Source organism: Rhineura floridana, chromosome 9 (genome assembly GCF_030035675.1).
Source record: "Rhineura floridana isolate rRhiFlo1 chromosome 9, rRhiFlo1.hap2, whole genome shotgun sequence".
Lineage (NCBI taxonomy): Eukaryota > Metazoa > Chordata > Lepidosauria > Squamata > Rhineuridae > Rhineura > Rhineura floridana.
Window position 1 is genome coordinate 105,519,134 of NC_084488.1, and position 23,440 is coordinate 105,542,573.

The 23,440-nt window shown below is 44.4% G+C and overlaps 1 protein-coding gene and 1 long non-coding RNA gene across 3 annotated transcripts in view; one reads left to right on the forward strand and one right to left on the reverse strand.

Annotated features, from left to right (window-relative positions):
* Window positions 1-23,440, reverse strand: part of LOC133363729 (probable E3 ubiquitin-protein ligase HERC6) — a 48,366-nt gene that overhangs the window by 12,343 nt on the left and 12,583 nt on the right. The window contains exons 4-15 of the mRNA XM_061583047.1: window positions 23,297-23,391; window positions 22,350-22,477; window positions 19,453-19,592; window positions 12,271-12,344; window positions 11,050-11,177; window positions 10,227-10,286; window positions 10,005-10,101; window positions 8,623-8,812; window positions 6,270-6,421; window positions 6,062-6,178; window positions 4,139-4,246; window positions 2,886-3,056 (exon numbers count right to left, since the gene is read on the reverse strand). Of these exons, the coding sequence (XP_061439031.1) occupies window positions 2,886-3,056; window positions 4,139-4,246; window positions 6,062-6,178; window positions 6,270-6,421; window positions 8,623-8,812; window positions 10,005-10,101; window positions 10,227-10,286; window positions 11,050-11,177; window positions 12,271-12,344; window positions 19,453-19,592; window positions 22,350-22,477; window positions 23,297-23,391 (1,460 nt within the window). The remainder of the gene's footprint in view (window positions 1-2,885; window positions 3,057-4,138; window positions 4,247-6,061; window positions 6,179-6,269; window positions 6,422-8,622; window positions 8,813-10,004; window positions 10,102-10,226; window positions 10,287-11,049; window positions 11,178-12,270; window positions 12,345-19,452; window positions 19,593-22,349; window positions 22,478-23,296; window positions 23,392-23,440) is intronic.
* On the forward strand, window positions 12,774-18,279 carry LOC133363732 (uncharacterized). Of its 2 annotated transcripts, XR_009757744.1 has the most exons (4): window positions 12,774-12,950; window positions 14,567-14,675; window positions 15,869-15,965; window positions 17,866-18,279. It is a non-coding gene; the product is annotated as an uncharacterized LOC133363732 (long non-coding RNA). The 2 variants fall into 2 exon arrangements; XR_009757743.1 differs by lacking the exon at window positions 15,869-15,965.

Below are 23,440 nucleotides of genomic sequence, written 5' to 3' on the forward strand. Positions count from 1 at the left end.
TTGTCCACGTCATCAGGCTGCATCAACTGAAACCATTCCCAAGAAGTTGCAGCAGATGTTGCACTGGACACCTCACTGGGGACTACATTAGATATGAATGGGGCATTAAGATTGCTATGGAGGCCAGCAACTTTACCCTCAAAGTGCCTTGCAAACAATTCACAGAAATGTAATGAGAAATTGGGAGATGAGGGCAGCACAGCTTATAGTTTGAAATGGTCCAGCATGTTGATTTGAAACTTGGCAATTTAGGAGAGGAAGGTTTGATAGTTTGGCCTATCTCAGGATGCCCCTATTGGTAGGAGGACCCACCATTTGAGTGCTCATTCAGAATTTAAAGATATATACGAGACACTCTCAAGATGGCTAGTAATTATTATTGTTGGCCACGGCTGGGTGTTGTTACGCTATACATTTGTAAAATATTAACTTTGTCGTTGGTTACTTGTAGATTGTTTCCCAATATCGGACAGTTTTGGATGTAGTTAGGACCACTGAAGACCTAAAGGTCAAAAAGCATTTGTTTACAGCTTGATGTCCAGCACAGTTTTTATATGTTGCATACATTGGGCTTAATTAATTTATCAAGAGTACCAAATTAAATGCTTACTATTTATTACTATGTAATTTGCTACATTATAAATCATTCTTATCAGATACTCAGTAAATGCATATGATTCACAAACAGGTAAAAAACCTTGCGGTTTAAGAACGTACCTATAGCCCACAGCTATTTCTATCAAACTTTAAAAAGCAGGGAAATTGGGCAGCTATGGTGAATGCACCAGGGGAGCAGGAGACCTGAACTTGACTGTCTCAAGTGAAATCAAAGTCTGGTGTGGGTGTTGCCCCCTGACTAGGCAAGCCCAGCAGCTGTGGGTCTGGCTTTTAGAACACTGTCAAAGGAATAGGAGTCTCCTCTCAGCACCTTTCACAAACTATACTTCCCAGGATTCTTTGGGGGAAGCCATGACTGTCTCACGTGAAATCAAAGTCTGGTGTGGGTGTGGTCCCGATTAGGCAAGCCCAGCAGCTGGGAGTCTGGCTTTTAGAACACTGACAGTTGGTTCTTACTGAGCATGTCCCACGTTATCATAGGGTGCCAGCCAATATTCTTTAAATTAATTAAAAATCAGCCAGGCATTTTTTTTAACTTTTAAACTGCAGAAGATGAAGGTCAGAGTATTAGGTCAGTATTAGGATTACAGGTACTCTGTGAATATGGCTGATTTTTAATGAATTTCAACAGATTATGAGAACTCTCCGAGAAAAAAGACCAAAAGGGCTCTGGGTTTTTTCTCTCTCTTTTTAGACTTTGAACTCTCTATTCTCTCTGACTGTTTTGTGTATCGCCATGAAAATTAAGAGGGTTGTTAAGCAAGCGTTTCTGAGTTCAGACCTATAAGTTTTGTAAGGTTTTGTTTTGAAATGAGCTTATAGGAAGCATCAGAATGGCATGGGGGGTATTTTCAATTTAACACTGCGGAATGAAAAATGAGTAATTTATTTCAGTCAAAGACCAGCATATTCAGAACACACAAATCAGATGAGTGCATAAATATTTACAAGAGTAAAGAATTAACCAACAGTAATAAAACCAATGAAACATTTTAAAATCTCTAAAACCGCTTTTTCCTGTGAGCGATAGCAGCCACACAGAATTTTGCCACCTTAGTAGTGACTCGTGGGTCCCTATCTTCCAGAAGTTGGTAGACAGCTGTTAACTCGGGGCCTGTACAAATTTTATAAAATGGGAAGTAAATGAGGGTATGGCATAGGTCACAATATAAGGGGCACTATAGTAAGACATGCTCCACCGTTTCTACCTTCCCAGACCCACAGGGGCAAGTCCGTTTGTCACAGGGAACTCTCTTATATCTACCTTCAAGAAGCGCTGAAGGGAGTACATTAAATCTCGCCACAGTAAATGCCCTTCCATATTTGGCAATACACAGATTAGCTAAATAGCCCGCAGGCGCGAAGAAGGCCTCACTAATCCGCAAATTGGGGTAAACTGCCACTAGACTCTGATTATTTTGCGCCTCAGTGTCCCTTATTCGTTGATTCGCTTTAATTATAATGGCCGGGGATTTTAATGCCAGAATTGGCCCTAACGATGAAGCGTTATACTCCCACTTCCACCTTGTTCCGCCGAATGTAGAGATGGCTCATCCCATTCCTGACAGACATGCTAAGGATAAGAAATGTAATTTTGCAGGATTGTGTCTATTACGGTTGACAAATACTCTAGATTTGATGATATTAAACGGGAGTGTTGGGGTGACAGAGGAGGTGAATTCACTTATGTAACGAATTTAGGGGCCTCTACAATTGATTATTTTATTGTTTCATACAATATTGCGGAATGTGAAAAACCCACGGTGGCTATAGAATTTTAGGTTTTATCCCAACCTGTTGCTTCATATATTGACTTGTCTGTTGGGACAGAATTCCTTTTTGGTCAGAGTGGCAGAAAAGTGACAAACAAAATGCTGCAAATAATAATCAAAGCAAGCTTTTAAATAGTGTTCAGAGGCCTTTAGAGCTTTCAAATCGTAACAAGACCATTTTTAAACATGGGTGCTCAGAGTATAAAAACTGATGTGACATGCTGGGCTCTGGCTAGCAGACCATCAGCTTACAATTCTGCAATAAAGAGATGCCCTAACTTGCTCTTTAACGCCTTCCAGCTCTATGATAAATTACAATCTACTTTCTCAAGCTATGATGAGTCCACAACTTGAACCCTTGGCAAGCCACACAAGGCTCAGGATCCACAGTTGACCCAATCTAGATGTAGTCATCAAGGGCATTTCAGCTAGTTCCAGAGTTTAGCCTTGAAGAACATTACCATGCAATGCCTTAATAAGCTTTAGCCAGCTTACCAACAGTTGCATTTTCAAGTAGTCGTCCTCCACTTGACTAAGTTTGCGCATAGTATCTTCAACAAGGTTCTTGCGTCTCACCCTCAAAAGGAAAACAGGCAGCTTAGGGAGTTCACCGATTCTCAGGAGTCGATTGCGTACCAATGTGGCCCCAGCATTTTCCTTTGCAATCTGCAGAAACGCAAAGGGGCATATATTGTAAATAAGTACAGCAGAGACACTAGCTAAGATGTTACAACTAGATATACCAATGGGGAAAGGAACCCAAGACAGGTGGTGGGAGTTCTTGAAGGAACTGGAGGCAAAATCAGAAATAATTCCCATGAAAGAGAACAGTGGGAGACATTAAAAAAAAGCCTGTTGTGGTTGGACAAAGAAAAAAAAGACTTAAAATTATTAGTTGAAAATGATTTTTAAAAGACAAATGGAAGGAAGGACAGCCCACCCACCTTGGGTCCCCCTTGCCACTCTTCAACTGGAAAACCCGAACAGGAGGACAGGCAGCTGTTTTGAAGTTTGCATTATACCCGCACCCCTTCTGGATGCAGATGACCTCTCCCCTACCCAAGATGTGCACAACAGTCCTGTCCCCACTGGGAAATTACCCAGTGGATTTATCCACCACCAAAGCCCTATGCCAGAGATGGGGAATCTGTGGCTCCCCAGATGTTGTTGGGACTTCAGCTCCCATTAGCCCCAGCCATTACGGCCAACGAGCAGGGATGATCAGAGTAGTAGGCCAAAAGGCTCCCCTTCCCTGTCCTATGTATGGCTCACATCCATATAACTAATGACTGGCAGGCCTGCAGGAGGAAGGCAGGCAGCACACACAAATCTGCTCCTCCATCACACACCATCCTCTGCATGCAGAGGCTCAACCAAACTGGGTATACTAAGAGAATGCCGCGGAATACTCTTCCAGCAGAGATTCAATGGGCAGCCTCACTTTTGATTTTCAGGCATCTCCTGAACACCTTTTCACATAGACAGGCCTATGAAACTGTTTGCATTTTTTCATCAAGCAGTCATTCTAATGATCATTTTGCACTGGTTTTTATGGTGTTTTGTATTTTATGGTATACGCTGCTGTACACCACCATGTTAAATTGTATGAAATGACAGCATATAAATACTTTTATATATAAACAAACAAGAATGGAAAGTAAAAACCAAGTCCACTGTCGCCTCTGATCTTACAAGGAACAGTAGGACAGTAAAACAGGGTTAACAATGTTCTAGATATCACCCCTTACCTCTTGCAGGCAATAGGTCTCGCAATGAAATATCTCCATCTTGGTCAGCAGATTGAAGGTGAAATGAAAGCAATAGTAAGCGAAGGTACAGTCGTCCTCGGCAAATTTCTTGCAAAGAAAGAATGTTTAAAAATATTGATGCATATGGCGGCTGGTGGCTCAGCACCTTGGACAGCTCCCTGAAAGTTCACACTAAAACCCAGGGCCCAACCAAAAACCCACATTTTCCATATTCAGCTGGTGGTCTCAAGATCCATACATTTCCTGTTTGTGGTCAGATTATTGTGAAAACCTGATTATTAAGCATCTATATGTGTGGGGGTTTTTTTCTGTCTAAATTGCTTTAGCATCGGCCAGTCCTCTAAGTCCACCCCTTTTCAGTGATTGATCCATAACAGTAGTTTGTTTTTCCCATGCATTTTTGGAAGAGAGCAGAAACTTATATCTTTTTTTTATTCCCATGCATGCGCAGGTTGTGCTACTGGGTGGGAAGGAGGCAAGGGGCTTGGCATACGATGCAGGAAAGCCCATGGATCACTTATTGCAGAAAATCCACAGCATTGTGTCCGAGCACATGGATGTTAATGCAATTGATTGTTGGTTTAGGAAAGCGTAACAGGTTTTCAGTGGTATTTCTAATGCGGATTTGTGAACACAAAAATCCATACTAGCTTGCAACATCATATGGACGACGATGAATTAATGAGGACACAAAGCTGTAACATTGCTATAACACTGGTGGCAAATCAAACAGACATCCTCCCTTTTTAGCTGTCGGTCCTATTAGTCTCTACCTTGCATTGATTCACACTCACACTTTTCATTGGTAAAAACAAAGATGGCAATAGAGCTTGGAAAATTAACTTTTAAAAGGAACTAGTTCTAGTTCAAGATGTCAAAAAAGAACTAATTCCAGTTCACCTGCAAGCTTGGTTCACGTTCAGGGCACAGTTCAATTCAAGTTCATCCAAGTGATCCTCAGCAATTTTTTTTCAGCATTCAGAATGTTATGAGCTGCTATGCTGAAGTATAAAATATACTGAAGACTAAGAACACATCAAAACACACTCACAGTAGAATATGAATTGTTCAGTTTATTTTTCCCAATGATTACGATCTTTAAGCGTAAAGATCCAAAGACTAAAAAACAGATGTCAGAGAATGATCTTGAAGATGAACTAGAAATTGTTCAGTGTTCTACCCCGAAGTGAACTTGATTCATGTTCAGGTCACCCAGCAAGTATGGGAACTACTTTTAGCTCTAGTTCAGAGGTTTATGAACTACTTCAGTGAACTTCGTTAAACTAAACTAGTTCATCCCAAGCACTGTCATGAGAGAGAGGAGGGAGGGAGTCAACTTGGCTTCCTCTTAGTTAGAGGTTGGTATAACTCCAAATAAAGATAAAGTAGTAAAAAAGAAGAATATGGTCTGGATTATACTACATAATGCACTAGGTAGTAAGAGAAAACAGACATGTGGCCAAAGTAGACTAGAATGAATTGGAATGGCTGTGCAGAAAGAATAGACTAGGCCAAAGAGATACTGAAAACCAGGTTCCATTTAGTCTAGGGGTAGCCACATGTTGTGGACTATAACTCCCACCACCCTGACTATTGGCTATGCTGCCTGGGACTCCTGGAAATTGAAGTCTAACATCTGGAGGACTCCGCATTGGCTACTCCAATGTAATCCATCATCATAATCATCATAATCATATATTCCAACTGGCACCAGCTCTCAAAGATGCACAGAGGTCTTGCCCAAGCCCTGCCGCCCAAGTTCTTTAACAGGAGGTACTGGTGCTACAGTTTAAGAACTGCAGAAGCATTTCTGACCCTTATCAGTTTTGGACAAGATACATGAGCTCAGCATCACTTCTTTATATTCACAATCTGGTGGCAATACTAAGCAATCATACTTACAAGGGCATCATTCCATACACGCCATCTTAGCAGATCTACAGAGGGACTAATTATTTCACGGAGTTCATCAATGTAGAAGTTGCTTAACTGGAGCTTGTAATTAGCCCTCTTGTTGACCTTGAAGGACAAATGGTATTTGTGTTAAGGTTACCTAGAAACGGCAATGAGCCTGTCAGCCAACATTTACAAGGTGATCAGGCACACCTACCTTGTATAGCTTTTTCAGCACTTTCAGGAGAGGGATCACTTCCTGGCACTCAGAATAGAAGTCATAACAGGACAGCTGAGATAACACGGCCTTCTTAAGCATTTGAACAATTTGGTTGAAATCTGAGGCTGGCAATAAGGACCAATATTTTTCTGAAAGAAGAAAATGACCATGCAAATCTTCCTCTTGCAAACGCACACTACTTTCCCAAAGCTCACTACCCAGATAGGAATTTTATTCCACCCATGAGCAGGCCTGTTTCTCATTCCAACCCAATTTTTGCCTTCCCCTCTTAGCACACCAGACAGCTTACCTTCTTTCCATCATCTCTCCTGTAAGGATATTTCATCAATTGCCTCTTTTGTACTCCACTTTCTCTTCCTAGCCCTCTACAGCCTTACCCCTGGCCCTCTATTTTGCTGATAACCATATATTTAAAAAAGGCACGTCCGCACACATTCCCCGGATCTCACTACTGGAAGTCTTGCTTGGCTGCACCTCCGTATTTTAGAAAAAACGTCAGAGGTCTGGTGGCAGTAGGTGGCATTCTCAGGCAAACGCTGGGGCTCCAATGGGGCCCGCCAACACCTATCTGTTCACTGGATCAGATGGTCCTTTTTTGAAAAAGAACACACCTGGATGCCTGATGTAAAGCGTGCCAATCAGCTACAGCAGGAATGGAAAACCCTCACTTCTCCAGGCCTATCTGTCCCTTGGGACCCTCACTAGGCCAACTCTTTGCCCAGCCTGCAACCTTCACTGCAACCTAGCTCCACACCTTTGAGTGCTTTTGCCTGGCTGGCAAGTGCCCTTTTTCTGCAATAATGCCTTTTGCTTGCCTGGATGGAAGAGTGGGTGTGTATAGAAGCTTCTGACTTTAGTGTGGCTGGAATGTAGTCTACTGTACAAAGGTAAGTCACATCCACTGCTCTGCTCGCTTTTGTCTGACCTCACCCACCCCTGGCATGTGCTCACCTCAAAGATTGCCAGTGAGAGAATGCAGCCCTTGCCAACAAGGAAATATGGCTCCCTAAACTGGAATACAGTGAGCAAGCCATTTAAATCCCTCCCCAATGCTCCTGACATAGCATCACTCCTTCCCTTACTTGCTGCAACCACTTGGCATTCTGCTTCTTGTCAAATCCTAAGGATCTAGTAACATATGGTGGGGGGGAACACATAACACTGGAGTCTCAGAAAGGGAATTCTGCCCAAAACTGAAGCTGGCCCTGGTTCACCAGGTACACCAACTGACTTGCAAGCTTCACGTCAAACCCTTATGAGTGCAGAAACTCGCATTTCCATTCCACAGAGGAACCAGAGAATTTTCATTATGTGGAATTATGTGGCCATCACTGGGTTCTAAGCAAGGACAGTGGAATTATGTCATCTATGAAGCCTAGGGCTTCTTAGACAGGACTATGTTTACTATGATTTTATGGAAACGAAAGAGAGGACAGATTCACCATTCCTGAGAATCTCTGCTTTCATTGCAGCATGCTATACGTTTCTAGTCTTAATGGGTGGTTGAAAAAGTGTGCAGGCAGAAATGGCAGCTAAAGTCTCAGAAGCTGGGAAGGTGGCCAAGCAAGATGTGCCGCTGCTGGACACTGGACTCCAGTGCCCATCACAGCTATTTGAACCTCCCCATGGCTAGCAAACCTAGAATGAATTGTGAAATACAATTAAGTAGATGTGACATGCACAAGCCACACTGACCCTCTGGCTCACATGCTTCCCCTCCCCCAGGACCAGGTAGAGTTCGGAAGCTTTTCCTTAACTGCCAACATGTCATCTGGAGCAACAAACTGTTAACGCCAATTATGATTAATTTCAAAGCAAGCCAAATTCAATCATTGGGTTATGAAGCAAAACTGTAAATTAACTGAAGGAGGAAGTGAAAGATTCTGGATGTTCCTATTGGTTACACAGGAGAAAGAGGGAGGAGGGCACAAGCACAAAGCTCACCGTGGCTTGACTGTGTCACACTAAACCATGTTTTAGCCTAACATGAGAGCTTGGCCCATGTCAACATGTGCTGAAAACACAGCAGCAAAGCTTCTACCATCATACAGAGGCAATGTTTTCCAAACACTGGCCATAGCTTTCCAACCCTACTTTGACTCGCGATATCCTTATTTAGTGCGTGTGGCAATCTTGGCATTAATGCTAACAATAGGTAGCCTCAATTAAAACATAACAGTAAACTACAGTTCTTGTAAACCTGCATGCAAGAGAAGAGAGGGTAAAAAGAAATGCACAAGATGTCCCCCCATCTCTGAAATCATCATTTGGGAGATTGGGAAGGCCAATTAAGCCTAGGGAAAAACAGGTACCAATCCTCCATTCATACCTAGAATCTCTGAAGAGCGCTTGCTCAGGTTGTTGACCGCTGTTGCAAAGGAAATAGCCACGGACCGCAGCTTCTGGGTTTCAAGTGCTGCAGTGCACTCAGGCAGCAGAAGGAAGATAGAGAGAGCCTCCTGGTGAGGAGAATTTAGTGGAAGGGCAGGAATCAGGTGGTTCAGCAGAGAGAAAGAGATCTGCAGTTCATTTGAAAAAGAAACAGCATGTTTAGCTGGGTATGGATTGCAACAACCACTTTTTTCCTTACTTTTGGCTCCACATGACAAGTCGACGAATGAAGGGGACCATGCTGGAAAGACCTTCCAGTTGGCCCCAGCATTTGTAGGGCTGAATAGTTTAAAAACCATCCAAACAGAAGCTTAGAAACCCATTAGGGATTAAAAAACTTAAGAAAACTAAAGAGTCTTCACCTAGCACCTTAAAACAAACACCTCAATTATTATTTTCCTCCTCATCATCACATCCTTCACCCTAAGGTCTTTAAAATACGCTATTAAAACAGTGTAAAACAAATTACAATCGCAAAAGTAGGTTGAATCCTAAAAATTATATATATATATCTCAGGTGTCAAAGGCCAGGGTAAGAGATGTGTCTTAAGCATTCACCAAAAACTGTATAGCAAAGGTGCCAAAGGCACTTAAGGGCTTCCACACAGAATGCCACAGAAAATACTCTCCTGGGCTACCCTCTGGCAGCTCAATTTTGCATCCTGTACTAAGCTGCGACAGCAACATTCGCCCTTCTGGAAATGCCACTGTGGCTGTAGGGAATACACATGTCCCCCGTAAAGGTCCTCATTTGATCACATATGATCACAGAATGAATCCTTCTATCAGCAGACCACAGCGGGTGCTGGTCCACCAATCTGTCCTCAGCCAGCTCCCACCTCCCTGCCTTCTTACTTGCAATCAGTCAAAGGGGGTGACACTGCTTGCCAGTTTCCTCCACCTTAGACTGCGTACACACCAGACAAAGCACATTTCCCTCCCCCAAAAAAGAGTTATGGAAATTGTAGCTACCCACCATCGATCTGCAATTCCCAGCATCCTTAACAAGCTACTGTTCCCAGGAGTCTTTGGGGAGGGGGATGTACTTGCATATGTTTTAAACGTCCTGCGTGTATGCGTGCTTAGTCTCAGTACTGCTTTTGCAGAACTCAGCAGTGAATGGGATAGAGACAAAACTAGAATTAGTTCGCTCCACCTGTCATTGGTGCCAGCTCCACCCACTTTTGGCCTCTTTGTCTTCAATGGGCACCAGTCACCACTGGCAGACCATACCTTACCCACCACACTACTATTCCCAGCGTGCGCGCATACATAGAAAAAAAAATTGACACTAGGAAAGCGGGGTCTTTTCCCCCTTACCCTGCCAGCAATCCAGTCCCTTTTGGAAATCTCTTCAAGCAATTCTCTTGCTTTTTGCAGATCCACAGTTATACAGCAGCCAGTCTCCAGAGCAGATCTAGGGAAAAAGGTACCCTTGTGACATTTCATATTAGAAAAAAATCAAAATAATTTCCTGACAATTTCCACAGACTCTTCTACATGTATCTTTCTGCTTTTTACCATGCAGTGCAGGCTACTTACCGTGGTTTCAAAAAGCTTGCTGTTAAACAAGGAGGGGAGGAAAATACTGCTTCTATTTCTCTACAAAAAGGAAGAAGAAAACCAATTACAAAGCAGCAACAGGTGAGCATTGTTTTATGCCTGTTGGATTGGTGGGATTTCATCCTAACGCATGCCTTCTATTGGGATGCTGGTAGACCTTCTAAACATTTTTTGAAATCAAGCTCACAAAAATCCTAGTAATTGCAATGTTTGTACTTTTGGGTTATAAAAAGACACACATTAACACTATGCCTGTATAAGCAAGTCCCACCATGTCCATTCAAGTTTATTCCCAGGAAGTGCATTTAGGATTACATTCTAAATACAGTTGAAATCAGAGATGGATGGGGAACCTGCAGCTCTCCAGATGTTGTTGAACTTCTCATTTGTCAATGGTTGAAGATGATGGCAGCTGTAGACCAACAACATCCGGAGGGCCACAGGTTCCCCATCCCCATCTTAAAACAGCAGTAACCAAACATCAATTTGTCAACACCCAAGTAAAACTCATCATACAATTATGTGTCTGCAGCATACAAGACAACTGGTATCCAAGGCAGAATCCTTCATTTGTATTTTGCCTTGCTTGTTGTTAAATTTAAATTTTAAGTTGTTTAAATTTAACCAACGTGATTTTGGGAATGCCCAGTCACACCATTGCCATGGTAAGGATTAGAGTACACTACTGATGGAGAACAAAACTGTAAAGAATGGCTATCCTAGTAGAATTAAAGATAGTTCAGGTTTAAGATAGGATTTATATTCTGCTTTTCCTTCTATTAAATGAGAAGAGAATATAGACCTTTTAGCTGTCTGCCGCGTCTCACTTTCAGCTGTTGCCAACAACCATTTCTCTGTCAGCATCCTGTCCATCAGGTTAATCTTTGGCAAGGCTTCCATAAAGGTGCTTTTATTTGCACATGCAGAAACCTTTAAAAAGCCCACACATAAAACAAAAAGTCATGTCAAAAAGTGTCATCCAAACACACAGCTGATCATTTAAAATACAAGCAGAGATCATTATGATTGCACTCATCGTATGCCCAAAAAGTGGGTGATGAATGAATGTGGATATTCACTTGGGACCTATTATTCTTCACAACTGAAAACTGCCCCAAATTTAGTGAGTAATACAGAAATTAGTCACAGGAATGTGAAGGAGAACAATCTCATTTAGGTGACATCGTTAGTTATACCTGACTACTGGGACATTCAAAAAGTACCATGCATGTGTGTACATTTTTGTACACCTGTATTTAGAGCAGCTGTGGGGAGCCTTTGCCTCCCCAGACGCTGCTGAACTACAATGCAAATCATCTCCAGCTATTGGCTGTGCTTGCTGGGGCTGATGGGAGTTGTAGTTCAGCAATATCTGGAGGGCCAAAGATTCCCCAACCAATTTAGAAGGTTCAATATACTGCAAATACATTATCTAACCAATCCTTAAAAAGGTAGATAAAAATTATTCTTCCTATACTGCACATCTGGAGGAGGAGGGGAAACAGAGGAAATGAAGAAGGGGCTGAAGGTCTTTGGGGAACCACTATCTAGAGGGTTCATACCCAAGGTGGGATTTGAACTCCAAGTTTCTGGATCATGGCTCATAATCGTTACCTACCACTACTATTACACTACCCTAGCTGTTCACCAAACCTAGAAGTATGCTACTACAATATATTATTTACTTTATTACATTTATGAAATCACTTCTCATGAGGCAACCCCAAGTGATTTTCAATAGAATAAGAACATTTATAGTTACATATATATAAACAGTTAAAACAATTATATATATATATGGTTTTTTATATTGTGTGTAGACAGACACAGATTTTAAAACAACAATGGCACATACATAAAGTCAATTCAGATTCAATACAGATTCCAACTGGGATAAAAATTTCCATCTAGAAGGCTTGTTGAAAGCCTACAGGAGCAACTTATTTATCGCTCTGTTCTCTCCCTATAGTCAACAAAATAGTTTGGACGTCAATAGAATTTACAAGACAGATGAGCAATCTACCTGTGTCTGAAATGTTGTGGCAAAGCTGATGGATGTTCCAGCAAAAATTTGCTTTACTTGGATACCCAATAATTCTGTAAAGAGATGAAAGCAGGTCAACCCTAAACACTCAATCTACATTAACTAAGATTATTCCCTCTTCTTCTGGGTTTGTCAATGCAACTGTTACAGGGATAGTTGTGAGAGGTCCAATGAATTGATCACCTCCCTCTCCCTCAAACTCTACTTCTTCCTCTTAATCTTTTAAGATAAGATGCAATATAGCACTATTCTTTGTTCTCTGTTGACAGAACTGCATGTAGTTTCATTTGCATGAGAACAGAAGGAACAGTTTGTTCTTATCGCAAACGGTATTTCTTCCTGGCTGACAAGAGGTCTACATGTGGGTACTGCAGCTCCCCCTTCAGCTCAGAGACAGGAAACGCTTCAGGAAATGTTTTTTGCTCCTCCCTTGCTGCTGAGGCTCAGTTTTCATTCTTGTAAAGCTCCTATAACAGCCTCAACTTATTGGAGAAAATAGGACACATAAAGAAACACAACAATTGTCAAGAACAGTGTGAACAAGAAGCAGATATGCACAAGGCCCAGAGGTGTGAGCAGCCGTGGCACTCAGTGATACTGTCCCAAGCCAGCCAAGATAGGGAGGGTCGTGGAGACCTCCTGTCATCCATGAAGATACGGTAAGAACAAACTGTTCCTTCTCTCATGGATGACAGAGGTCTCCACGTGGGACGTACCAAAGCTACGATCTAGGGTGGGTCAGATGGGAGGCAGGATCTGTTGCAGGACCCTGCGACCAAAGGAAGCTTCTGCTGATGCATAGAGGTCAATTTTGTAAAGTGATGTAAAGGTAGAAGGGGACGACCAGGTAGCTGCCTTACAGATTTCTTCTACGGAGGCATTAATGGAAAAGGCCGCTGATCTAGTGGAATGAGCAGTAAGATTTAATGGAGAAAGCCTGTGTAAGGCATCGTATGCCATTGAGATGCAAGCTCGAATCCACCTTGCCAAAGTATTGTGTGACACCTTCTTGCCTAAAGTAGGGGGATGGAAAGAGACAAACAAGGAATCACATTTACAAAAAGATTTAGTTCTAGCAATATAGACTTTTAGTGCACATCTAACGTCTAATGAGTGCCACGCCTTCTCCCTATGGTGAGAGGGATTAGGACAGAAGGAAGGTAAGATGAGTTCTTGCTGCCTATGAAATGCTGAGTTAACTTTAGGAACAAATGCTGGGTCAGTTTGCAGGACGACTCTGTCCTTGTGGAAAGTACACAGGTGTTTCAGAATTGAGAGGGCCTGTATCTCGGACACCCTACGGGCTGAGGTAATGGCCACCAGGAATATTGTTTTGAATGCAAGGACTCTGAGAGGGACAGATCCAAGCAGCTCGAAGGGTGGTTTCTGAAGAGCGGTAAGGATGGTATGCAGGTTCCATGACGGAAATCTATGTAGCACCGGAGGACTTAAGGCAGTGGCTCCCTGGAGGAACCTCTTGACAATAGGGCGAGTGGCCAGAGATGTGTCAGTGTTGGGAAGGAGAATAGATGACAGGGCTGACGCTTGTCATTTTAAAGTGTTTGGCCGCATGCCCAGTTGTAAACCTTCTTGCAAAAACTGTAGGACTTGCGTAATCCCCGCCGATTCAGGAGGGACTTCGCGCATAGCACACCAGGAGGAGAAAGCCTTCCATGTCGACTGACAGCTGCGAATAGTGGAAGGGCATCTTGCGGACAAGATAGTACTTACTACTGCAGGCGAAATTCCTAGTGCTAGCAGTCTGTTGCACTCAATCTCCATGGGGTTTACCTGAGCCATTGTGGGTTTGGGTGCAGTACTTGATGGAGCAAGTCCTGACGCGCTGGAAGATGAAACGGAGGGCTCTGTGCTAGTTGAACTATGTCCGAAAACCAGGGGCGCCTTGGCCAATAGGGGGCTACAAGGACTACTTGAGCCACCTCTGCTCAAATTTTCTTCAGAACTCTTGACAATAGAGGGGCCGGTGGAAAGGCATAAAGTAGGCCTGTTGGCCAGCTTACTGCCAATGCATCTTGCTTCTCTGCACCGCGACTCTGGAAGCGGGAGAAGAACCTCCTTGTCTGGTGATTGTTGTCCAATGCAAAAAGGTCTACATGGAACTTGCCGAATTTTGCTTACAGGGACTGAACACTTCCGCGTTCAGAGCCCATTCGCCCAGAAAGAGCTGTTGTCGGTTCAGTCAATCCGCTGTTATGTTCAGGCGACCTTGAATATACTCTGCTGACACTGATGACAGGTGTTGTTCTGCCCATAGGAGCATTGAAGTTGCCTCTAGATTCAGGGAAGTCGAGCAAGTGCCTCCCTGCTTGATCAGATGAGCGCAGGTCGACGTGTTGTCGGTGCGGATAAGGACATCTGGAACGGTAAGTATGGGGGCAAAGTGACGGAGGACCAGATGAGCTCCCCTTAGCTCTAACCAATTGATGCTCTTGATCGCTTCTGCTGGCGACCAGTGGCCTTGGACGTATTGACCCTGGCAGTGCGCTCCCCAACCCTAGAGGCTCGCGTCGGTGGTAATGACTGTTTGAGGAGGGTCTTGAAGTGGAACTCCCTTGTGTAGGTTTGTTGCCTCCGTCCACCAGGTGAGCGAACGCTTCACTTTGGCTGGGAGGAGGACGTGACGGTGGGAGCGTAGTGCAATGTCGGGTTGAAAGCAAAGAAGGAAACCTTGTAGTGGGCGGGAGTGTAGGCGCGCCCAGGGAGTAATCCCTATTGCTGATGCCATCATCCCTAGTAGTTTGGCAAGCAACATCACATCTGCTGAATGAAGTTGTGACAGGTTGTATGCCAGAGTGGAGATCTTCTGGATCCTCTCTGGCAACAGGGAAATGTACTGACGAGCCGTGTCTAGCATCGCCCCAAGTGAAGAAGTTGCTGGGAGGGGTTGAGATGACTCTTTTGGGAATTTACCAAGAAGCCGTGGTCCTTTAGGTAGCTCAGTGTGACCTGGACATCTCGTTGCACCTGCAGGAGAGAAGTAGAGTGGATGAGGAGGTCGTCTAAATAAGGATAAATGTGCAGTCCCTGTATCCATAGGCCCGCTACCAATGTCACCATGACCTTGGTGAATACTCGAGGGGCCAACACTAGGCCAAATGGTAGAGCCTTGTAATGGAAGTGGCATTCGTTGTAGCAAAAATGGAGTAACAGTCGGTGTGACTGGAAAATGGGAACGTGGAGGTAGGCTTCTTTTAAGTCTACTGATGCCAGAAAGTCCTGTGGAAGCAGAGCCTCCCTTATAGACAGAAGGGTCTCCATCCTGAACTTCTGCTGGATGACAAACTGATTTAAGCATTTGAGGTCGAGTACCGCGCGCCAGGATCTGTCTCTCTTCCCAACCAAGAAGATGATGGAGTACAGACCTGAGAAGCGCTCTCCTGAGGACATTTCCTCTATGGCGGAGATGTCCAACAGGTGTTGAATCTCGGTTAGGATTGCCTGGTGCTTGTCCTTGGACTTGGCTAAAGGGGAGGGAAGGAACCAGGCGGTGGGTACTCCAGGAGTTCTATCCTGTATCCTTCTGCAATGATGATTAACACCCACTTGTCTTGTGTAGTGGCTTGCCATCGGGAAACAAATTGGGTCAGACGGCCGCCCACCCGCTGCGTTGGAGGAGAGTCAGAAACGTTGTTGGGCCTGACGCCCTTGTCTTGGTAGGTTGGAGGATCTGGAGGAAGAAGCCTGAGACTTCTGTGGAAGTCTCTGCCTATTCCAGTAGGAGCTGCCACTCTTGAAGTCATGGGTCCTGGTAGTGAATCTGGAGCCATGAAAGGACTGGAAGGGGTGAAAAGAGGAGGCAGGACTCTTTAATATACGTTTGTCCTCTCGCTTCTGGGTGGGCATCACTTTCTTTTTGTCCCTAGTCTCTATCAGGACCTCATTCAATGCTTCATCGCCGAAAAGCTTTTTGCCTGAGAAGGGAACCGAGGCTAAGCTGGCAAGTGAAGCTGCATCCACATCCCAGTGGTTAAGCCACAGATTTCTCCTAGCTACTACTGCTGCTGCCATTGCTCTGTAATAAAATTGGGAAGAGTCCATAGTAGCATCAGCTATGAATGCCAGTGATCTAGATACCTTCAGTAGAGTCTTCTTGAGTCTAGCAGGGTCTGTGTTAATATTATCAATCAGTTCCTCAACCCATGGCAGAGCTGCTCTGGCAAATACAGAAGCAGAAGTGGAAGCTCGTATTGAGAGCACATGGGCTTCATGGGAATGCTTTAAAACCACATCAGACTTAAGTCCAATAGGATCTTTTAGCTGCGCATCTCCATCCCGTGGCAGAAGCGCATGGGAAAGTAAAGCAAAAATGGGCCCATCCACAGCTGCAATGCGAAGTTGGTCCATGACCTCAGCATCTAGGACATAAAACTTATTGGCATAATTAATACCTTTCCTGCTCTGAAGAGGCGAATCCCACTCTAACCTCATAACATGTTTAAATGAGGTTGGCAATGGCATGCACATAGAGGAAGGTTTAGAGACAGGGAGTACCAGTGCACTCTTAGACAGGGGTCCCTGTTGTTTTTGCATGACATTTAAATCCAATGCTGTTACCACTTTACGAAGGAGAGGAGCAAAATGGGCATCTAAAAATAGCCTGGCAGACTCAGTATCATCAGTGTCTGACCCCTCACTCCATTCCCCCTCCTTGAGATCTGGGTCTCTATCATCATCAGACTGGGCGCCCTCCAGGTGTAGCCCCTGCTGCGTGGCGTGGCCTCTGGCAACCGAACATGGAAGGATGCTCTATCATGGTAGTGGTGGGCACTAGAGGACCTTTTAGAGGGTGGGGGGAGCTTCCACATCTTCCCCTAGGGAGGGAGAAAGTCGTTTGGGTGCCCTGCCACTTGCTAATTCAGCAGCTAGATCTCCAATCATGGCCTCTTTAAGCTTTTGTAACAGAGCAGGAGAAAACAGGTCAGACAGTGTAATCTGAGGCTGTTGGTGCAAAACATTTGAACCAAGTTGCGCAGGAGGGCTAATACGTGTGATTTGGACTAGGGAGGCATACCGTCTGAGGTCCTCATCCTCCGAAGAAAGACGCTCCAACTCTCTAGGCCTCACAGGGAGGAGGCGGGGGGACTCTGGAAATCGCGCAGGCCGTGTGCTAGACAGGGCAATAGCGCTGACAACAGGTGGGAGCAAAGATGCCTCGGCTGGGGCTACCGCCTCTGTGAATGCTGCAGTCGCGGATGTGGCCCTGTAGGCCTATCAAAAATGGTGGGCGTCTGCTGATCCAAAATGGCGGCCGCCTCATGTCGATCGGTTAAAATGGTGGGCATCGCATCGCGACAGGCTGAAATCGGCTCCTCTGTAGGCCCCAGTAATAAGGAAGCACAATTGGACAACTCACTGTCCTGGGGCGGCTTGCGGGAAGCCATCCTTGGTCCCTTCCAAAGGGTCATCCCCGCCAATAAGCAGCCCTTGCTGAGCATTGGCGGGAAACTGGAGTGGGCGGGAACTGACTGCAGCCATAGCTGAGTGCTGCCCAGTCTTCCTTGAATATTTTTTCTTCTTTGAAGAATAACTCGCCGTTTTGTCCATGTCTTACAGGGAGCAGAAGGCAGAGAAAGAGAGAAGAGAAGCAGCCTGAAACAATAAACAAACAATAAAGCAAAGGAGGAGTAGAGAATTGAAAGGAAGACACAAAATGGGTGAGAAAAAACACCACAGGGAGGAAAGAAGCTAGTCTAGAATGGAAGACAGCCAAGTAGGATGTGGTCCGAGCTGAGACAGGAAATAAAACTGAGCCTCAGCAGGAAGGGAGGAGCAAAAAAACTTTTCCTGAAGCACTTCCTGTCTCTGAGCTGAAGGGGAAGCTGCAGAGTACCCATGTGGAGACCTCTGTCATTCATGAGAGAATTCTGTGCTCAGGCACATCCTAATTCTGCAGCAAGAAAAGCTAAATTCTGTGACTTCAATAAAGAATGAAAAATGAGCAATTTTACAGAATTCCAGTAACAACAGGTAAAGATGGAACTGGGGGGAGGGAGGGAGAGAGGGAGGGAAAGGGGGAGGGAGAGGGAGGGAGAGAGAGAGAGAGAGAGAGAGAGAGAGAGAGACTGGCCATGGCAGCTACCACTGCCATCCCATTTCCCCAAATAGGCCATTCTGGAGAAAACAAGAGCAGTTGCTAGCTCACTGGCGCTGCAAGGAGCAATGGTGAGTTGCCGTCCACTCTCCCCACCCCCTGCAAAAAAAGTAGCCAAAATAACCAAACTTCACATATTTTAAAAATAATCAAAGGGCTGCTTTGAGCAATGCCATTTTGATTTCATTGTTATGATGTTTAACCAAGAGCAGTTGTTAACTACTAGTAAATGTTATCAAGTTATAGAAAAACAACCTAATCAAAGACAAATATTTGGTTATAGAGAGGCTGATCAAGCCATATCTAAACATGCTGAAGTTCACTTATTTTAATGAGAAAATTAAGCATCTGTTTGAAAGCAATGGGACTTAATATCTTACCTTCCGTTGGATGGTGCTAACAATATTGCCATTTTCCATTCTATATTTGAGTTTAGTTAAATATTTTAATCTCTTTTAACATAGCATAGACTCTGTACCTTAGCCTTTGATACCTGAAATATGTGTTTTCAAGACCCAGCCTAACCCTGTGACTGTAATTTGTTGTAACTATTTTAATATTGAATTTTTAATTTTTGTAACCTGCCCTGGGTGAAGTAATAAATTTAATTGATTAAATAAATAAATAAATTAACTAATAAGAAGAAGAAGAAGAACAACAACAACAACAAGAAGAAAAAGAAGCAGCCAATTATATAGGTCAGAGATGAAGAAACTGTGGCCCTCCAGATATAGCTGGATTACAACTCCCATCAGCTTTGACCATTAGCCATGCTAGCTGGGGTGATGAAAGTTGGAGTCCCAACAACATCTGGGGGGCCAGAGGTTCCCCATCCCCGATACAGAATATGAACACAGGAGATGCAGTATTAAATATAAATGTTAATAATGAACAGCATATTCATGGTCTACTTGGAATCAGTTTCTTTTCTGAACAATTGTTGTCATTTGTATTTTCTATTGTGCGTAGGTATTGTGCGCACAAGTCTGTTGTATGTCTTTCAGAAGCTTAAGTGAAAATATTAATTCAGCTTTGTAAAAAAGAGGTACCATTAGAAGCCAGAGCACTGATGTTGAAGCACCCTGTCTCATCCAGTTTGCTACGAGATGCTCCACTTCCGCCATGCTGCCAAGGTCCATGTCCAAAAGATATAAGCTGCCCAGAAGCAGAGATACAAACAGTATGATAGCTGTTGGGAGACAAAATAATTATGTGTAAATTTGATCGCCAAACTTCTCTGCTCACCCTACAGAACATGAAAAGGCCTACTGTTAATAAACCCACTGTAAAATGCCACGATAACAGCTGGTATAGCACAGTGGGGAGGAGAGCCTGGCTGGGAGTCCAGAGTCTGTGAGTTCAAATCTCCACTCATGTCTCCTGGGTGTCAAGGGCCAGTTAAAGATCACCCCCACAGTGAGTGGCTCAGGGATTACGTGATCTGACACCTGTGCAGCCGTGGGCAAGCTGCACAGTCCCAAGGAGCCCAGTTGCCCCCCAGCTGGCAGTTACGGAAAAGGAAGGGGCTGGCTTGTGCAGCGGTGGCAAGCTGAGCAGGCCCTAGCCAGCTGGGGAGGACTAGCCTCAGAGGGAGGCAATGGTAAACCCCCTTTGAATACCGCTTACCATGAAATCCCTATTCATAGGGTCGCCATAAGTCAGGATCGACTTGAAGGCAGTCAATTTCCATTTTTCAAAATGCCAAGATAACTCACAGAAATGGATTCTGACAATGGATTCTGCTTGTGCTGTCCACTAGAGGACTTCCACATCCCTCTGTAACAGGGATAGCAAACCAAGAATGCTTGGACCCCAATTGCCATCAGCCCAGCCAGGCTGATCAGGGATAATGAGAGTTGTAATTAGGGATGGGCGAGAATTTCAATTCAGTTCGCATTTCAAGCAGAATTTATCAAATTCCGCACTTTCTGAAACAATATGAGAACCAAAACACAGCCATCCTTCAAAATTTGCTTTTATTAGAATACATGAGTGAAAATAACATGCAAAAAGGCATATGATGAGAAATGGCTTGCAAAAATGTGTACCTTTGTCAAAACTGCCTACAAAAATGTGTTTATTTGGAGAAATTCGCACTAAAATTGTGGAGAACTTTCATGAGGATTTTTTTTTTAATTGCAAACTGATGCAGAAATGTAGAGGACTTAAAATTAACATTAGAAAAGTGAGAAACTGAGAGAACCGAAATTGACAGATCTTTCCATCCCTAGTTTGTCGGGAGAGGGACAGAGGGAGTGTGACTCTGTTGATTCTCCTTGATCTCTCAGTGGCGTTTGATACCATCGACCATGGTATCCTTCTGGGGAGACTCGCGGAGTTGGGAGTTGGAGGCACTGCTTGGCAGTGGTTCCGCTCCTACTTGGCGGATCGTCACCAGAAGGTAGTACTTGGGGAACATTGCTCAACTCCTTGGACTCTCCATTGTGGAGTCCCTCAGGGGTCGGTTTTGTCCCCCATGCTTTTTAACATCTACATGCAGCCTCTGGGTGCCGTCATCAGGAGTTTTGGAGTGCGTTGCCACCAGTACGCTGATGACACGCAGCTCTATTTCTCCTTTTCATCTTCTACAGGTGAGTCTGTGGATGTGCTGAATCACTGCCTGACCGCGATAATGGACTGGATGAGAGCTAATAAACTGAGACTCAATCCAGACAAGACTGAGACACTGTTGGTGAATGCCTTCCCTGCCCAGATGGTGGATGCTTACCCTGTTCTAGATGGGGTTACACTCCCCTTGAAGGAACAGGTTCGCAGTCTTGGGGTTCTTTTCGATCCTTCCTTGTCTCTGGAGGCGCAAGTGGTCACGGTGGCAAGGAATGCATTCTACCACCTTCTGTTGGTAGCCCAGCTACGCCCCTATCTGGACAGGGATGACCTCGCCTCAGTTGTTCATGCTCTGGTAACTTCTAGGTTGGATTACTGTAATGCGCTCTACGTAGGGCTGCCCTTGAAGACAGTTTGGAAGCTTCAGCTAGTGCAAAACGCAGCAGCCAGACTGCTGACGAGGACCAGCCGGTCAGCGCATATAACACCTGTTCTGGCCCGTTTGCACTGGCTACCTATTTGCTTCCGAGCCAGATTCAAGGTGCTGGTTTTGACCTATAAAGCCTTACACGGCGTGGGACCGCAGTATCTTGTGGAACGCCTCTCCCGCTATGAACCGACCCGGTCACTTCGCTCAGCATCTAAGGCCCTCCTCCGGGTACCAACCCATCGGGAAGCCCGGAGGACAGTTACTCGATCTAGGGCCTTTTCTGTAGTGGCCCCCGAATTGTGGAATAGCCTCCCCGAAGAAATACGCCTGGCGCCGACGCTTCTATCTTTTCGGCGCCAGGTTAAGACCTGGCTATGCTCCCAGGCATTTTAAAGCGTTTAATGTTACAATTTTAAATCTCTTTGTTTCAGTTTATTTATTGTGATATTTTGTATTTCTGTACTTTTAATCTTTTGTACACTGCCCAGAGAGCTATTCGCTATGGGCGGTTTAAAAATGAAATTAAATAAATAAATAAATAAATAAACAGGTTCACCATCCTCTCCTACAATTTCACTGACATTCCACCTCACTTTTGCAAAACAGCCCTATCCATATGAAATTCTGTAGGATGAATCAGTGTGAGCAGGGAGTGGGCTGTGTTGACCAGTCCTGTTCCCATCACCACATACTAGCTTGCCCCATTCCCTGAAATGCATGATGCATACAGTAAAAGCGTCAGCAGAGAGGAAGCCCATTCACGCAAAACAGAACCGTGCATAGGACTCCAGATCATTTGTATGCCTTCATATATACAGGTGTAAATACCAGGGTTTCTTCTCTGCAGATATTCATACCACATACAAGGATTTTGGGGGCACAGCAAACTGGTACTGCGTAACTTCAGGAGTGCAGCCAGCTTTATATATCCAGTAAAGCTACAGTACATACCTTCCACATGCCAGATGAGAAACTGGACCATCAATCCAGTCAACTTTTTGAGGACCAGTCTTTTGGGCTGAAGAGCCACGTCCCAGTTGTCCAGCACTGTTATCTCCAAATGTGAATACACTGCCGTTCTATTTTAGCAAGACAAGCATTACACTATTGTTACTCTTGTTTAAAATTTTCCAGTTCCAAGAAAAAACAGTCTTTCATTCATTCCTGCAACAACTGCAATGATAGTTGCTACAGAACCTAGGACGAGATTCACACACGGATATGCAAGGTATCACTACACGAAATGACACCCATCGCCTTTGGAGCATAACCTTTTGTAGCAGTAGAAAAGCTAATCCAGACTATTCCAGCTGCCCAATCCAGTTGCTTCAACAAACATACTTTAAAGCCTACAATGAGGGGATGTAGGTCAGTGGCAGAGCAAATGCTTTGCATATAGAAGGGCCCAGGTTCAACTCTCGGCATCTGCCATTTCTTCATGTTAAATCACCTCCTCTGAATGGTTTGATCTGCCACAAGGCTCCAAATCTATGAGTATTAAGAGTAGCGCCACCATTCCCTGTGTCTCTGCAATGATGGTGTTTCTGTTCTCTCACCAGGACTGATTCAATTTTGCAGCCACATCCAAAGTGAAGTCTCTTCCCTCCACAGGGAAAGCTGATTGGAAGGAGATATCAGAGCATTGAAGCATGCGGACACACAACAGGCAACCTCCTTTGTGAGTTCTCTTGCAACTCACTAGTATAACTTGACATACAAGCTGGGAATTGCTGCCTTTATTGTAAATGAAAACATCTTAATGTGCTGTGCAGGAGCCATAACTCAGTCACAGAGCACAGGCCTTGCAAGCAAAAGGTCCTGGGTTCAATGCCAGGCATCTTCAGGTAGGACTGTCCCCCAGCTTTCAGGCAGAATTGCTTGCCAACATCAAAAAGTACCTGAGTGAGAACAGCGGTATGTTCATCTCCACAGCTAACATCAATCACATCAAGGTTCCTGAGAGCAGCTATTGAATATGGTTTGAAGATTTGCTCTGTTGGAGAAGTATACTGCATTATTGCAATGAAATATCCTTTTAATTA